Source organism: Cetorhinus maximus, chromosome 20 (genome assembly GCF_964194155.1).
Source record: "Cetorhinus maximus chromosome 20, sCetMax3.hap1.1, whole genome shotgun sequence".
NCBI lineage: Eukaryota > Metazoa > Chordata > Chondrichthyes > Lamniformes > Cetorhinidae > Cetorhinus > Cetorhinus maximus.
This window is the reverse complement of record NC_135898.1, coordinates 96,137,277-96,155,792: the sequence shown is the minus strand read 5'-3', so window position 1 is coordinate 96,155,792 and position 18,516 is coordinate 96,137,277. Positions and strand designations below refer to the sequence as shown.

The 18,516-nt window shown below is 39.5% G+C and overlaps 1 protein-coding gene across 6 annotated transcripts in view; it reads left to right on the top strand.

Moving 5' to 3' along the window:
• Nucleotides 1-18,516, top strand: part of gpam (glycerol-3-phosphate acyltransferase, mitochondrial) — a 77,116-nt gene that overhangs the window by 42,140 nt on the left and 16,460 nt on the right. For 5 of the 6 annotated variants that reach the window (XM_078565186.1, XM_078565183.1, XM_078565188.1 and 2 more), the window contains 11 exons: nucleotides 2,607-2,743; nucleotides 3,996-4,095; nucleotides 5,225-5,437; nucleotides 6,007-6,120; nucleotides 6,749-6,834; nucleotides 8,114-8,229; nucleotides 9,179-9,249; nucleotides 12,648-12,912; nucleotides 14,173-14,309; nucleotides 14,529-14,606; nucleotides 15,696-15,821. In XM_078565186.1, the coding sequence (XP_078421312.1) occupies nucleotides 2,607-2,743; nucleotides 3,996-4,095; nucleotides 5,225-5,437; nucleotides 6,007-6,120; nucleotides 6,749-6,834; nucleotides 8,114-8,229; nucleotides 9,179-9,249; nucleotides 12,648-12,912; nucleotides 14,173-14,309; nucleotides 14,529-14,606; nucleotides 15,696-15,821 (1,443 nt within the window). The remainder of the gene's footprint in view (nucleotides 1-2,606; nucleotides 2,744-3,995; nucleotides 4,096-5,224; nucleotides 5,438-6,006; nucleotides 6,121-6,748; nucleotides 6,835-8,113; nucleotides 8,230-9,178; nucleotides 9,250-12,647; nucleotides 12,913-14,172; nucleotides 14,310-14,528; nucleotides 14,607-15,695; nucleotides 15,822-18,516) is intronic. The other variant, XM_078565184.1, reaches the window with a different exon arrangement.

Here is an 18,516-nt window from a genome sequence, read left to right as displayed (position 1 = left end):
TGAAATAGCTGCCAAAACAGCTTTTGCAATTTTTATAGTATGAGGAGAGGCTCTGAAATCAGGAAATGTTGTCCCCGACTACTTGTGATGATTTTATAGTAAAAGTTTATTAAAAGAATGCACAATTATACTTAAACACAAGGATGGCTTCACACAATTGACAGTATTTTAAAACAGTTCCACAAGATCTTAACTTAACTACCCTCAGAGCTAACCTTTCCCTTTTCTGTTCAGCAACTATCCTTGTAGATTTTAAAATCTATGGAATTCCAATAATTTTTATCTCACAGTGCCTTTCTCCTTGGGGTGTCCTCTGAGGCTGACAGCAACTGGCTCTCTCAGTCTGGCCTTGTTCACATTGTCTTCTGGGAGATCTGACCAGCTATCCTGCTGTCTTCTGGGAGATCTAAGCAGCTATGCCCACCTAGGCTTCAGCATTTCTTTAAATGTGTTCCTTCCCTTTGATCTCTCTATTGTATCAACCAGTCTCTTCAAAAATGCTTTCTTCTGAGACTTGATCAGACTCTAGCTCTTAGGCTTTTTAAAAAAAAAACTAAACTTACCCTATCTTTACCATATTTACTTACACCTTTTTACAACCTGCATGTATCCCCCCTTTGAACTAAAACAACTCAATTTAAAACTACGTCTGTTATTGCTTTATGTAAAACTGATTTAAGTTCCTCTTGGTTCATAACCACTTCTTATTGTTGGCTTTAGACTCTTGCAGTCACTCTGGCTCTTACTCCAGTTAGCATATTTACACCCCCCAACAGCCTGTCTTCCAGTATATAAGAAATATGCCAAGGTTATTAACAGAAGAAAAATATTACAATTTCTTGTTTTCTTGACACTGTCCATCCAACCCCAATCTGGCCACCAGCAGAGTCTTGCTTTATCAATATAAAGCTGTTTGATTTCCCAGGCCTGCTACGTCTGATTTAAAGTTGCATCTTGGCACGGCATCAAAGCGTTAGCTCCATTATTTTCCTTTGTTAACTTGAAATGCTTTTGAGAAGTTTGTCAGCGAAATGCAGTTTCATTTTTGCCAAGGACAGATCTCTACCATCCAAGAGCAAACTGTGAATGAGGATATGCCAGCAGTTAAAATTAGTTGAGCTACATTTTTTTCATAGTTGGAGGGGCGGCTGTTGTGAGGCGACGGTCTGGGGCAGAAGAGGAAAGAGAAGCCAAGAAGTACAATAAGACTGAGCAGTTTAAGTTTTTATAAAGCAGTTCTACTAAAGCGAACTCTTGGCAGCTCAGTAGCATTGCCTGAATTTGTAAGACTTTACTGTCTAACCTAATACATTGAGTTGCCATGCAGTAAAAGAAAGTGTCTAACATTGAACTGCAAGGAACAAAATCTAGCTGATTATGTTTAACTTGTTTTCATTTGGGCATTGCAAATATTTGAACCTAAGGTAAAATCATAGTCCTCCACTTTGGGGCCTCTAACACAGAACACTGTTTGATGGGAGCCAGAGATTTTGTTCCAAACCTGATTCACCTATTAAATAAATTTGCATTCATTTGTGTAAAAGTAATTTGGGAGTTGCCAGTTTAATTAAAGGTAGTTAATACCCTTGATTGATGCCTGTTAATTGTAGAACATTGGACACTGGGAGCAGTTTAACATTCTAATCTAATTGAGGTTTTTAATAACATTCTCAATTGAGAACAATGCTTAAATGTCTTTTAACCATTAAATTAGTCTTAATCTCTCTCTTTTAAATCATGCTTATTTCATTTGATTTTTGATATACTGTTTTACTGCTGACCATAGATCATATGTTAATTGCACAGGAATTGAGTGTCTAATTATGTTCAGTTGACGGCCATTAACTGGGGATTCACTTCTGCCCCTATATATAGGAACAAACTTGAAACTGTAGTTGTTGGGTTTGGAGTTGTATGTTTGTAATGTGTGTCTCTAAATAAAAGCTTATAAGCGTGTGTAAACATTAGGCTCCAGTTCTGTGCTTCACACCTGACTATCTGAAATAGAGCAACACAGACCTTACGCTTCTACTCAATTGATCACACTGACAAATTTCCATTTGAAGCTGATTAGTAGGATTTATCATTGCCATGTTAGATTGCATTCCATTGTAAGTATTTTTAAAAAAAGTTACATGGAGAATAATTGACATTTAGAAATGAGTGTAGGGTGGTAATATTCAATCTGCAGCCTGAGGTGAGATTCTAAGACCTTGAAATCATTCACATATGTACTTTGTTTAATATATCTGCTGCAGTGGTCATCTATGTGACCTTAAGTTTGTTTTAATCTAGATGGTAGTTCATGTGTTGCAGATCTTCATGCAGTTTGTGAGATGATATGGGCATTGAACAAATGGTAATTCTGATATTACTGCAGGCTTATGCTCAAGACAATTATAGGAAAATAAGTTGTACCGCTGATTTCTATAGTTATAATTTAATATTAGAGTGCATAATGCAAAGAAAGAATGAATATATTGCGTGAACTAGTTTTGTTTAGCTTTCATTTGACCAAATTTTGGCCTGTTATTGAAGGTGTCTCACATATTCCCCAGGTAGTAGTTTATATTCCATTGATCTTGTGTTTTCTGCCCTCTCTACAGCAGAATGCCCCATTGATCTTTCTGCCAGTTCACAAATCGCACATTGACTACCTGCTGCTCACTTTCATTCTGTTCTGTCATAATATCAAAGCACCACACATTGCTGCTGGGAATAATCTGAATATCCCTATTTTCAGGTGAGTTCAATGAATTCAAAGGCATTTCTTCATCTCTGCAGTTCCTGCTGAACACAGACATGCCAGACAGCACATTGTGTGTCTCTGAATTTTGAAAAATATTTTCAGAAACCCGATGAGACACTTCTGTGAAATTTTGCTTACAAACACGATTTCTGTTTTTGTTTTGAACTACTTTATTGACTGTTGCAGAAAAAAGAATCTTCACCCAGAAGAATTCGAAAATGTGAAACCCCCTGCTTTAGAAGGTCTTAGAATCAGAATCAGTTGATGTTTAAGAGGACGATAAATACTTAATTGGAAAGTAAGAATATTAAGGGATATGGGAAAAGTGCATGAAATTGGAATTAAAAGGACAAAGCTGCCTCAGTTAACAAAATAGAGCAGACTGAAAGGGGTGAAAGGTCTATTTTTATTTATCCATAAGTTTGGGCAGGAGAGGGGTTGGTATGCATTCAATCGTGCTTATTTTTAAAAATTTTCCTTGGTGAGCAAAATTTTGAGGATTACAGCTGTATTTTAATTACACCAATATAGTTATATATTGTACATGAGGTTTAAAACAAAATTTTTAAAGCAGAAACAGCAAAGTGCAATGGATTGATACATTTTGAACTCTAGTATCTGCTTCGATTGATGGGGTTAAATTCTCTTTTCCCTGTGGGCTGTAAGGATTCTTTGAAACAGGTTTGAACATTTCACTTCAGTTTTTAGTGAAAATGGTCCATCATCCTTAAACTACCTATAATTTGGTATTCTTGCAAAACAAGCTCGGAATGGTGTTTGCTGTGACAAATGGAAATGTCACATGAAGCATTAGTGTGTGCACCAGAGGTTAAGGTTAAAGTACATTGCTGAGACGTAGTTTTAGTCTGCATCTGGCTCATGCTGTCTTAACCTGGTTCCTAGCAGTGATTACATAACAAATCTGTTGTGTGATTCTGCATTGAATAGAAGGTGATTCACTGCTCTAGTCTGCTGACTAGTTTAAAAATGTAAAGCTTTAAATTAACAGGCAAATACAGTTTATTATAATTGTCAATAGCAGTTAAGAAAACGCTTTTGCTGACATGGCAAACTAGAAAGGATGCTGCTTTAAATTGAAGTTGGACAGTTCTTCTACCTTTCAGGAGTGTTTAGTTGCCTGAAACATGGCCCAGTTACTGGGTCTGTTCTCTGTTAATCACGGAAACTAGTGTGTTGTAACCATTCCAAGTAAGGTATTTTAAGATGGTATGTATGGATTTTACAGCACTCTTATAAGAAAATTAGGTGGCTTCTTCATCCGTCGAAAGTTGGATATTGGTGCAGATGGACGGAAGGATATTCTATATCGAGCTGTCCTACGTGTGGTAAGTTTTGATGTGAATAGTTGAAAGGTTTGAAGCAAATCCTTGGAAGAATTAGCAACGCATACAGTGGGACCCTGCTATACACAGTCCACAGGACCCGTATCTTAAGACTGTGTTATAACTGGGTCCAGTGTGTTTGGTCTGGCTGGGGATAAAAGAATAGGTGTGCGTGTATTTTTGTTTCCTAGATCAGTCAAAGCCTTTCCTCCCAAGCTAGGAAGATGTGTGCATGCATTGGGCCCAATGTGTCTTTTGTTGGTACCTAGTGCCCAGGCTTACACATATATACACCACCCAGCAGGTTTGCCTCTTTCCAAATGCAGGGCTACTGGGGTCAACTGGAATGCTGCCTCAGCAGAGCTCAGTTACTAAGCTGGAAGCCTTTCTGACTTGCATGGTTTAATACTGCACTGGGTAAATCCTAAATTTTGGGGTGCAAGATGGACCCGCATTATTCTGAGTTGCATACTATTAGTGGACCACATTGTGGAAGGATCCCAATGTATTTTCTACAGTTATGCAGCTATACTGCTGACCTGACTTTTAATCTGATGTATTTGGATATCGCAAGCTGATCTTAAGTTTCACTCAGTGGAAAAGATCTGAATTGGTTTTTCTTTTACTGTGTTGTATAGTTTTATTTCTTTTCAATCCAAAGTGGTTTCCAATACCTATCAGCGTGCAGCCTCCTGGAGGAAGCTTTGTTATTGCATTAATGTGTGTTTTTGTCCTTCCCACAGGTTATGGTGTAGCTTCAGTCCAGTGGTAAATTGAATTTAAGATGTTGCCTGGTGTCCATTGGGTCAACGAGCACTTTCTAAACTTGAATTTCAACATTTTTAGTGTTAGAGAGAATCTGTTCTTTTAAGATGGCATCTTATTATCTAGGGTTTCATGGGTGTGTACTTAGCCAGCGACACCCACAAGCCATGAAAGGATAAAAAAAATTCCATTGGTCTATGTCTGAGTACCCAGTGTATCAGTATCATTCATTTAATTTTGAACATTAAAATAAATGTTCAAAAATGAATGATGCAAGGTGTTGGTGGACAGCCATTCAGTGGTGTATAAGTAAGCAATGGTGTGACTGATTTATTTTTAATTGAGTGTTATCTATTCCATTTCGTAGTACATTGCGGAACTTCTGCGTCAGCGGCAGTTTATGGAAATATTCGTGGAAGGCACACGGTCTCGGAGTGGTAAACCATACATGGCCATGACAGGCCTTCTTTCTATCGTGGTCGATAGCCTCTATGAAAACACTGTTACCGATGTTATGATTATTCCAGTGGGAATCTCATATGACCGGATCATTGAAGGCAATTACAATAATGAACAGCTGGTGGGTAACGTTAATGCTGTTTTGATTATAGTCAAGAGTGCTTTCGCAGAGCTGCTTTTTTTGCTTTGCTATAGCGTAAACTGGAAGTGAAAACATTTATCTTAGGTTGCTTAATATAAACGGTGCAGTATTGCATCAGGGCACAAAGAAACATCTGTTACAATTGTACCACATTCATGAGTAAATTTTAACCATTAACCTTATAGAAAGGGGACACCAAGAGAAAAACCATAAAACATGGGCAACAATTTCAATATTTGCTGTTAAATGTATGTTTTAATCCACAGTGTATAGATCTAGCTACTGTTAAGTGTTCCCTGCCTGTGCAGTTGTCCTAGTTTTATAAATTGAACGTTGGGAAGTCCTGCTTAATTTCAGGAACCAATGAGAGCCAAATTCACAAGCTTTGACTTAACATAAAGTTAATGCTGAAAGATAGAAAGCTGTTCGGTGGACTTAGCAGCGTTCATCAGTTTGGTTTTGTGGCAAGCAACCTGCAGCATTCTTTTAAACTAAAATGGTTTAATAGCTGGTTCAACCCTGAATTAACTATAGGTGCTATTTTCTAGGGAAAACCCAAAAAGAAAGAGAGTCTGTGGGGTGTTGCACAAGGAGTGTTCAGAATGCTTCGTAAAAACTTTGGCTGTGTCCGAGTAGACTTTGGACAGCCGTTCTCTGTTAAGGTGAGTGACAAAATTGAAAAACTTCTTGAATTTAGCACTTAAAAATGTGACCTATTCAACAATGTTAAACCCATCATTCCACACACTGATTTATTATCCCTATTAACTGAAATGTATGCATTGTGATTCACTTTAGATTAAGGAATACCAAAACAGTGCAATTCAAATATGGGGTTCGCAATACAAAAGAGAAATGGGTTATGTGATATGAAAGAACATACTTTGAGTTCTGAGAACATCAACTAAGACAAATAAAAATACTGTTTTATTTTCCCTGCATGGACCATTGAGTCCTCTTAATTGTTGCATATAGTAGGCCCTCTGAATACCTAGAGGGAACCTCAGTCTCTCCTGCATCTCAACATTGCTCCCTGTGTCTTCCTCAACTGGTTTGTTTTTCCTTGAGAAGATTTCACATGTTGCTTTGTTTATTGTCAGACAAAAGCAGGACTTAACGTTGTAATCATTTTGGCATCTCTTGACCATCGGCCTTGAAATTATGCTTTTCAAATATTAATGTTCACTTAAATTCCTTTGCCTGCTATTTTAATTGAGAAATTAACTCGTTTAAAAGCTAAGATGGTGACTAGTCAAAGTAAAAACAAAAATATAATTTTTGCTTCTGCAGGAGTACATTGATGCTCAAAGAAACCGTCCATTACCCGCAGCCCTCTCTCTTGAGGAAATCCTTCTTCCGTCTATTATCACTGATAGGTAAGACTTGCAGTACTTGGTTTGTTGAAGTGAAAAGAATTACGCACTTGCATAGATTGTTGCAGATGACACTCTGTACTCAACAACAAAAGAGAAATCCATTGTGAAACACCAAAAGAGGTGATTACAACCCACATCTTAAACTGCAACCCTGCCTCCTACTGCAGCAAACTGGCTTGCCTATGGAGTCATTGGCCATTTTTTTTTTGACTGCAAGCAATTGAAGCAGGTTAAAATGCTCAAGTCTGGCCCATAACAGACCAGCAAGCATAAATACTCCCCTGCACAGACTTTCTTCAACAGCAAGAGACCTGTTAGGAAATGGTAACTGTTTGCAAAGAAATTTAAAAGCTTCACGCGTTCAAGTTAGCATAGTTTCAATGTAGATTTGACTGTTGTAAGAACTGTTTTGGAGGAGTGTCAGGATAGGATTCAGTAATGTAAATGCTAGTTTGCGACAGATGTTGCCTCTGACATTCGTAGTAGGTGACACCAATTGGTATTGCTTCAACCAGCGACATAATCCAGAAAGGTTTTTCATCCAGGATTTGTTGCCTCTTCAATTTTTTAAATGTTGGATGGTAACATATAGTGTTATTTCATCTCTCTTTACCTTGCAACTTATTTTCACTTCATTTCTTTCCTTTCCACTAGAACAAATGCCAAATACTGACCATGAAAGCAGAGAAGGGGACCTGTTCCCAGGCCTTTACTAATGTCAATCTGTAGCTCTGCCACAAGGAGATTTGACTTCTGTTTACTATGTCTTTATGATGGTTTGATCCAGATTGGGAATTTAGTCTGTGTGGAATTAGATATGTGAACCTGTGAATTAACTGTGTTGTGTCACAGTACATGGGAACTCTGTCATATACCATCACATCATGGTCCCATGCTGCATGAATTAACAATCTCTGGAGGGTTTTTCAGAAACATCTATTGTTTTTGAATATTGCTGTGTTCAATCTGGCTAGAAGTGATTGTGCTGTTAAAACTTTATGCCATCATTGAGTTTTTAGAAGAAATTGTTCACTAATGAACTGATGCTTACAAGGAGCTAAAAGACAAAGTTTATGCAGAGGGAAATTTTCCATTTAATCTAGATTCCTTTAGGTTCCATTTTTACCATTGGTAAATTTATGCATATCAGTTGCAGACTTGTCCACTGCACAATATCTTGATAATTTTCTGTTTTGACCTGTGTGACTGCCTTATATAATGAAATGACAATTATTTCATTCCCTTATTATTGCACTGTGCTCTTGTTTTGTTCATGTAGACCAGGCCTTGACTTTGCTGAACCCGATCAGGTTCCAATTATAAATTCCAGAGATTTTTCAGATGAACAATACAGGCGCCAGCTGATTTCCAATGTAGCCAAGCATGCATTGTTCAGTAAGTGTTGATAATCATTTGAGCATTGACGTTTTGTTTACAACTTTCAAATTATACACAGCCTATTTTACCTGAAACAAAAAAGTGCTATTTTATGAATCAGCAAGGCAAATAAAAAATGTAAATAAATGTACGGGTAAAACTGCAGCACATGTTTTAGCTGACAGTCCCAAATTCAAATTGAATGTGATGCTTGCTATCATAGTTGAGTTAAGTAGCATAAATGCATATTAGGGGAAACTAGATAAGTACACAGGGTGAAATAAATAGTAGGATATGCTGATAAGATTAGATGTTACGGCTGGAATAGGCTTGTGTGCAGCACCAACAACGGCATAAACCAGTTGGGCTGAATGGTCTATTTCTGTGCTGTAACTTTTATGTGACTCTGTCTGACTTCCGTTTCGTTGGCCAAACTCAGCGGGTATTCTTTAGTTGGACAAGTGAGTGATGAAGTTCTTCAGAGTTTCTTTCTGATTGCAGTTTAATATCTCCTACTGAAAAATATGTTGGGTAGGAAAGGATCATGTTCAACTTAGGATGCACATTACACCCCACAATTGAACAGCCTGCTGCTGTATACTGTCTCAGTTCAGGCATAGGCAGCTGACTATGGTATTTGTGAGATATTAATGGCTGTTACATTACAGCATGAGTCATTGCCTGCATGAGAGGAAGATAAAAGCTTGCATATTTAACTCAATTTCTTTCCAAATGATTTGAGGGGTAATATTTTACCATCTCCCTTATTATTCTAGTACGCCTTAAAAATTACCCTCCACAAATCTTTTGGTCGTTATTCATTCTGGTTTCTTTTGGAAAGAAAATCGTCGCAAATACTTTTAGAAAAGTTAGACACCATCAATCAAAAGTTTACTGAATAATATGTGAATCATCTGCAAATTGTCTTGTTGTATTTATGTCTCATGGTTTTATTTCTAAATTCCAGCTGCCAGTAGATGTTCTGCTGTGATGTCCACTCACATTGTTGCCTGTTTGCTGCTTTACAGGCACAGGAAGGTGAGAGCTTTTCATTTGTGAGCCATGTATTGAGCTGGCACATGATACCATGGGCAAAAGTTGCAAGGTTTCTTAAACATATTACTTCAGAGCACTTTGGTACAGCTGCTGAGAAAAGTTTGTGGAGATGAGTGACTTAAAAATTATTGATCACATTTTGCCTTTAAATGACTTGACTAAATCTTTGTCATCTCCGTGCTTGAAGCATTGCACGAGGGAGCCTAAACTGAAGGTGGCAACAATTTACAACAAATGTGTGCACATCTTCATGTTCCCTGCTTGCCACAAGCAGCAGCCTGCAATACAGAATGCTGCAGTTGCAGGAAGGAGTCAGGAGGCCACACAAAAGGCTTATCCAAGCCTGGAATCTAATTATCTTCCATACATTAACACTTCAAAAAGTAAAAATACAATGAAGGGATTTATTTTCTTAAAATTGATATTTACAAGTAAGTTAAAGTGCATTAGGTAATTCTAATATATGTTCCCAATTATAATAAGATTCACTGCTGTTTGCATGCTGTATTCCTGCACTCAGTAAAGTGATTGTAAGGTGCTTTATGCATGCTATTTTGCTGCTTCTACAGGCATTCCCTATCACAATCTGGTCACAAATTAATAATTAATCCTACAATAGAAAAAATCTTGCCTTAGGTACCTGGAAGACATAATATATCTATAGTGTGAGGTTGGGTGAATTTTTTATTCCACAAGCATGATGTGCCAAGCAGCATGTCCATCCACTCTGTGTTGAACGGCCTCCTCCTGTTCATGTGTGATTCAGTGATTCTAAGTGATACTGAACCTATGAACAATAGACCTGCTTCAGCCTTGGAATAAAAGACTGAGGGGAGGCGATGGCGTAGTGGGTATTGTTGCTGGACTAGTAATCCAGAGACCCAGGGTAATGCTCTGGGGTTCGAATCCTGCCACAGCAGGAGGTGTCAACCCGGTGAATCTATAACATAGGACTGCTTGCGTGCCAAACAACATAAGCAGCAAGTGATAGACAGGGCAAAGCGATCCTAAAACCAACGGATCAGACCTAAGCTCTGCAGCCCTGCCACATCCAGTCATGAATGGTGGTGGACAATTAAACAGCTCATTGGGAGAGGAGTCTCCACTAATATCCCCATCCTCAATGATGGGGGAGCCCAACACATTAGTGCCAGAAGTGCCGAGTGAATGATCCTTCTCAGCCTCCTCTGAAGGTCCACAGCATCACAGACACCAGTCTTCAGCCAATTCAATTGACTCCATGTGATATCAAGAAACGGCTGAAGGCACTGGATACTGCAAAGGCTATGGGCCCTGGCAATATTTTGGCAATAGTACTGAAAACCTGTGCTCCAGAGCTTGCTGCACCCCTAACCAAGCTATTTCAGTACAGCTACAACCCTGGCACCTACCTGGCTAAATGGAAAATCGCCCAGCTATGTCCTGTACACAAAAAGCAAGACAAATCCAACCCAGCCCCATCAGACAACTCTTGATCATCAGTAAAGTAATGGAAGGGGTCATCAACAGTGCTATTAAACGGCACTTACTTAGCAATAACCTGCTCACTGATGTCCAGTTTGGGTTCCACCAGGGTCACTCAGCTCCTGACATCATTACAGCCATGGTTCAAACATGGGCAAAAGAGCTGAACTCCCGAGGTGAGGTGAGAGTGACTGCCCTTGATATCAATGCCACATTTGACCAGGTGTGGCATCAAGGAGCCCTAGCAAAACTGGAGTCAATGGGAATCAGGGGGAAAACTCTCCACTGGTTGGAGTCATACCTAGCACAAAGGAAGGTGGTTGTTGGAGGTCAGTAATCTCAGCTCCAGGACATCGCTGCAGGAGTTCCCCAGGGTAGTGTCCTCGGCCCAATTACCTTCAGCTGCTTCATCAATGACCTTCCTTCCTTTATAAGGTCAGAAGTGGGGATTTCGCTGATGATTTCCCAATGTTCAGCACCATTTGCGACTCCTCAGATACTGAAGCTGTCCATGTCCAAATGCAGCAAGACCTGGACAATATTCAGGCTTGGGCTGACAAGTGGCAAGTAACATTCACGTGACACAAGTGCCAGGCAATGACTATCTCCAACAAGAAAGAATCTAACCATCTCCTCTTGACATTCACTGGCATTACTGCAGCTGAATCCCCCACTATCAACATCCTGGGCGGGGGTCACCATTGACCAGAAACTGAACTGGAATGGCCATATAAATACTCTGGCTGCAAAAGCAGGTCAAGAGGGTAGGAATCCTGCGACAAGTAACTCACCACCTGACTCCCCAAAGTCTGTCCACCATCTACAAGGCACAAGTCAGGAGTGTGATGAAATATCCTCCACTTGCCTGGATGAGTGCAGCTCCAACAACACTCAGAAGCTTGACACTGTCCAGGACAAAGCAGCCCGCTTGATTGGCACCACATCCACAAACATTCACTCCCTCCACCACTGGCGCACAGTAGCAGCAGTGTGTACCATCTATAAGATGCACTGCAGGAATTCACCAAGGCTCCTTCCAAACCCATGAACACTACCATCTAGAAGGACAAGGGCAGCAGATAGATGGGAACACCACCACCTGGAAGTTCCCCTCCAAGTCACTCACCATCCTGACTTGGAAATATATCGCCGTTCCTTCACAGTCGCTGGGTCCAAATCCTGGAACTCCCTTCCTGACAGCACTGTGGGTGTGCCTACACCTCATGGACTGCAGCGGTTCAAGAAGGCAGCTCACCACCACCACCTCAGAGGCAACTAGGGATGGGCAATAAATGTTGGCCCAGCCAGCGAAGCCCACATCCCGTGAATAAATATTTTTTAAAAATCTGGTCCACTGTCCAGTATCCTCCGCTCTTTCATTGATTGCTTTTTAGAAACTCAGAGGGAGTTCAAAGTAGAAATTGAAGAATTCTGTTTTGACTCCTGGATGGATTAAATCAGCATAATTAACATAATGGATCTTTGGGACTGATAAATGTGAATCCCTTAGATGTTGGCTTCTCAGCATTTGCTATGTAGAATAGCTTTACTGTACAGTTATAGTGCTCCCCCATTAAAATGGAAAAAATCATCAGAATCAGGAATGATGCTGCCCCTTCCTAATTTCAGTGTATGATTTTGACATGGGATGAATGTTCCCCTGAAATAAACTGTGTGCACTTCTTGCCTGACATAGTAAGGATCATGGGCTCCAAACAGTGACTGTTTTTTACAGGTGCATTAACTTGTCAGCATTTTATATAACCATATTCAGAGGTATGAGCAACGTACTTTGTTCTTAGTTCTTGTAATTTCTCAAATTGGTAACAATGGTTGTATATGTGATCGTACCTAATGTATTTGGCAAGGTTTTGACTTAATTGGAGATTTATTTTACCCTGAATTGCTTCTTTTAGGGTGTCCACTTATCAAAATTGGTAGAAGATTTCTTCTCTATGAAGGAGGTGGTATTAGCTCGGGATTTTGACCTGGGCTTTTCTGGAAATTCAGAAGATGTTGTTATGCATGCACTGCATTTACTGGGTGATTGTGTCAATGTCAGAAGTTCCCGGCGCAACAGTGAGTTCTTTATTGCTCCAACCACGACAATTCCAGCCCTGTTCGAGCTCAATTTCTACAGCAATGGTATTTTCCAAGTTTTTCTCACAGAAGCAATACTTGGTAAGTGCTAAGTATCACGGTGTTAGCACTAGATGGCAGTTAGCTTCTTGTCATGCCCATTGATTACTTCAACTTAATTTCCAGCTAAGCCACTTAGATAAAAAGAATGTTCTAGCCTTGTACAAGCTACCCAACAAATGATGTACTTGGAGAATCTAGGGGAGTCTTGGTAATGATGCATGTGTTTGAAATATGAACAGTTCTGAATTTGGTGGAGCATCATTGGGTTGAACTTTCATTCTGCCATTCTGTACCTCCAACATTAAAGCATTGACATTGAAGAGTATTAACTATCTATCTTGCCAATTCCCTTCCATTATTTTAAACACTACAATCAATTCACCCTTTAAGGAAAGGTTTCCAGGGCTATGTGGAAAGAACGAAGAAGTCTGACTAATTGGATAGCTCTTTCAAAGCATGGCACAAAAATGATTGGCCAAATGGCCTCCTATGCTTTCAGATATGGTGATTAACTTCTATAGCCTTAGATTATACAAACTAGGTTTACCCAATCTCTCGTGTAGCTCAGCCCATTCATTGCAGGTATCATCATGATGAAATGTCACTCTGAGACCAAAAGGTTGTGGAGCCTTGAAACCCTTTAACCCAGAGGCTGTTGATGTTCAGTTTGTTAAATATGTTCACAGCAGAGATTGATAGATTTTTGGGTACTCAGGGAATCAAGGGATATGATATAACGCAGGAAGGTGGAATTGGGGTCGAAATCAACTGATTGTATTGAATGGCAGAGGAGGCTGAAAGGTAGGAAGGCTGACTCCCCCTATTATGTTCTTATCCTCCCTAAACTGAGCACAGTACTCCAAATGAGGCCTGGCCAGTATGTATTCAGGATAAATGGAAAGGAAATAGATTTTTTTCACTAGACTGTTGGAACTTAGTTGCTAACAAACTTAGACATTTACCATTTTTTACTTGGAGCAACATTATATAAAAGCAGGATTGATAGGATTAGCATGAGTCCTTTCAGCACAAAGTTTCAGTGAGTTCAATCCCATGAATCTTTCATATTTTGTAGGTTTGTTTGATGTAAATGAAAAGTAAAATTGGCAAAGGAAAATTAATTTAAAAAAGTGATTTGTACTTTACTCTCTGTTTCATAATTGTGGACCGTTTCCAAGGCAATCTAAGAGGTGTCTATTTTGGTATATGCTTTATTGGAGCTGAATAACTCTTTCCCTTCATTCGGCAGTCCCATTTTGTTTCCAGTTAGCTGTCATTCTTTCTTTCACTGTATTTCAGCCTGTTCCCTCTGTGCTATTCTAAAGGAGAAAATTACAGAACCAGGGCAAATGGAGCTAACCGTCAGCCAAGAAAGACTTATTCGCACAGCTGCTAGTCTGTGCCATCTCCTTTCCAATGAAGTAATGGTAGCATTGGTGAGTGCAAAATGAGATGCACGAACTTACCTATATAATCAATATCTACAGATTTCAATAATTTTGGCTTAATGGAAGAATTGTGATGGGCCAGGAATAATTGGAATAAGGTGGCAGACATAGCATTTTTAATAAGATCTGTGGATTTTGGTAGCAATGTGAATCATTTATCATGCATTACATGCTAATTTATCTGATCCTTTCCATTTCTGTTTGTAGCCCTGTCAGGCAGTGTACCAGGTTTGCCATGATGCTGTAGGAAAGTTTATTCAGTATGGCATTCTGATGGTGGCAGAGGTGAGCAAACAATCTATTGGACTCTTAAACGCACTAACAAATGCACCATTTGTGAATTCAGCCACAGGTTATGAAGTGAAATGAGTGTTGTATAATATTACATCCACCCAATTTTTTTTCTCTGCCAGTGGTAATTCGCTAGGAAACAATGAGGTTACATTTACAGGAACCCACGTTGAACCACAAAAGAAAACATTGAAACTGAAAACATGCTCGTGGTTTCCCTTGACCTTGTGTATAACTTTAGTTCTTTAGGCAAGTTCCTTAAAGATTTTGGCTATGGTTTTCAACTGGAACCTGTAAATTATTACTTTTTATTATCCAGAATTGACTAGAAGACTGTTCTCACTTCCTTAAAATGTTGCTGAGTAAACTCCACACTTAGAACAAACTGCTCAAAAGGTTAACTCCCACTATGCTGTATTGGTGGTCTTTTAGTTCCAGCCTTCTGCATCATAACCTTTTTCAATGTTTTATCTTTCTGTATTTTGCCATTTTAATTTATGACACCCTAAAGGGCATCTTGTAAGTCATTCTGTTACGATTCAATTTTTTTTCATAGACATTAGATACTGTCACAAAGAAAGCTTTACATGTCTATGAAGTCATGATACAGTATATAGCTTTTGTGCAATGTAGAAGGTTACAGCTAGCAGGATGACTTGTCAATGATCCCTATTATAGCTTTCTTGAGGCTCGACCTTTCTATATCACTTGTCACCTTGTCTTATTAAAATGAGGATCGTTCCACTATCTGGAGGACAGGGACAGCTCTCTCAATCTTTTTCTCTCTCTCTCTCTCTCACTCACACTCTCACACACACACACACACACACACACACACTCTCTCTCACACACCAACACACACACTAGATCTTACATCATTGGACATGGTAACATTTGGGACCTTCAGTTGCAGTTCAGTTCTTGAGATGATCACACTGTTCCGTGACAGTTTTCTGCATTCACAGATGGATATGCACTTCACATCCAACTGTCTGTGTCATAGTTATAATGCAGTGCAATCTTAACTATACATAACACATGTTTTTCAAATCATAACCAGGTCTTTGTTTATTAAATGATCAGGAGGATCTGAGCCCCAGTCCTACAGAAGAGACATGGGCTAATAAATATCCAGATGGTCTATCATGGAGAAGTGATGAAGAAGATGATAGTGATTATGGAGAAGAGCAGCGAGATCGTTATCTAAAGGTATTGTATCACAAAATCAATTAGTTACATTTAGTTGTCAGATTCTAAAATTTCAACAATTTCATTCTCAGTTGCAGTATAGTGTGGTTTGGTACTCAAAAGCTAATATGTGTTTACACACTCTCACATATTCATGGTTGCTATTGAAAAGTAAGCAATACTTTCTTGGATGTGCCATTTGGAGCTGGAGATATTAAAGAAAAAATGTTACTTCTTTACCTATGTGACATTTGTTGATCAAAGTTTAGTGCAACTGTTTGATCTCCCCTAACCACATTGCTTAACTTTGTATCCATGTATATAGAGTTTTCAGGCAGGATGGGGATAAAAATGGTGGGGGGTGTAGCATTATTGGTTAAAGAATCAATTACAGCTGTGAGGAGGAATTATATACTAAATGAAGCATCAAATGAGGCTGTATGGGTTGAGCTCAGAAATAAAAAAGGGACAGCCACATTGCTAGGAGCGCACTACAGACCCCCAAATAGTGGAAGGGAGTTAGGAGAGCAAATATGTAGACAGATTTCTGAGTGCAAAACCAATAGGGCAGTAATCGTTGGGGACTTCAACTACCCTAATATAAATTGGGATACGAACAGTGTGAAGGGCACAGAGGGTGCAAAATTCTTGAACTGCATTCAAGAGAACTTTTTTAGCCAGCATGTAACAAGCTCAACAAGACGGACACAATTCTAGATTTAACTTTAGGAAATGAAACTGGGCAAGTGGATGAAGTAGCAGTGGGTGACCATTTTGGAGATAGTGAATATAATGTAGTCAGATTAGCATCATTATGGAAAAAGACAGATAGAACAGGAGTAAAGGTTATAAATTGCAGGAAGACAAATTTTACAAAGTTGAGAGGTGAGCTGGAAAGAATGGACTGGATACAGGTATTAGAAGGAAAAACTGTGTCAAATCAGTGAGAGGCATTCAAAGGTGAGATTCTATGGGCACAGTGTAGACACGTCCCCACAAAGAAAAAGGGTGGTACTGCCAAATCTAGAGCCCTCTGATTATCCAGAAGCATACAGGTCAAGATAAAGCAGAAAAAGAAAGCTTATGACAGTCACAAAAGACTTAATACTGTAGAAAGCCTAGAGGAGTATATTAAGTACAGGGGTGAAGTAGAAATGGAAATTTGGAAAGCAAAGAGAGGATACAAAAATATATTGGCCGGTAAAATCAAAGAAAATCCTAAGATGTTTTACCAGTACGTTAAGAGCAAGAGAATAACTAAGGAAAAGGTCGGGCCTATCAGAGATTTACATGCTAACTTGTGGGTTGATGCAGAAAATGTGGGCAGGGTTCTCGATGAGTACTTTGTCTCTGTCTTCGCAAAGGAGAGGGATGATTCAGACATTCTAGTTAAGAGGAGGAGTGTGAAATATTAGATACAATAAGCATTGTGATAGAGGAAGTACTGGAGGGACTGGCAACCTTGAAGGTGGATAAATAACCAGGGCCAGATGGATTGTATCCCAGGCTGTTGAAGAAAGCCAGGGTGGAATTAGTGGATGCTCTGAGGATCATTTTCCAATCCCCACTAGATGCAGGCAAGGTCCCAGAGGATTGGAGGTCTGTGAACATTGTTCCACAGGGCTCAGTGTTGGGGCCCTTGCTGTTGTTGTACATATTAATGATTTAGACTTAAATGTGATAGGTATATTAGGAAATATGCAGGTGACACAAAAATTGGCTGTGTAGTTGATTGTGAAGAGGATAGTGTTGACTCCAGAATTATATCAATGGTTTGGCTGAGTGGGCGGCAAAATGGCAAATGGAATTCAATCCAGAAAAGTGTGAGGTAATGCATTTGGAGAGGGTAAACAAAGCAAGGGAATATTCAATAAATGGGAAGTTATTGGGAGGGGTTGAGGAAGTGAGAGACCTTGGAATGCATGTCCACAGGTCCTTGTAGGTGGCAGGACAGGTGGACAAGGTGGTCAGAAAAGCATATAGAATTCTTTCCTTTATTGGACGAGGTATTGAATATAGAAGCAAGGATGTAATGATGGAACTGTATATAACACTGGTTAGGCCACAGCTGGAATTGTGTACAGTTCTGGTCATCACATTACAAGAAGGGCATAATTGCTGTGGAGCGAGTGCAGAGGAGATTTACAAGAATGTTGCAAGGGCTTGAAAATTGCAGCTATGAGGAGAGATTGGATAGGCTAAGGTTGTTTTCCTTAGGACAGAGGAGGCTAAGGGGTGACCTAATTGAGGTGTACAAAATAATGAGGGGCCTAGATAAGGTAAACAGGGAAGACTTGTTCCCCCTACCTGTGGTGTAATTTACCAGGGAGCATAGATTTAAGGTGATTGGTAGAAGGATTAGAGGGGGCATGAGGAAAAAAACGTCTGGAATTCACTGCCTAAGTTGGTGGTTGAGGCCGAAACGCTCAAGGTACCTGGATCTGCACCTGAAGTGCTGTAACCTGCAAGGCTACAAACCAGGTGCTGGAAAGTGGGATTAAAATGAGCGGCTGGTTTCTTTTTTCTCTTCTAGGCCAATGCAGACTCGATGGGCTGAATGGCCTCTTTCTGCACTGTAACTTTTCTATGGTTCTTAACTCTCCAATCTGATGCGTCCATGCTAAACATATTAAATTGGTTCCTGCTAATCGCCTAGATTGATTTTTTATTTTGTGCTCTCTTTGTTTGGGGGCAACATCAGAGGGAAGCTGTTGTA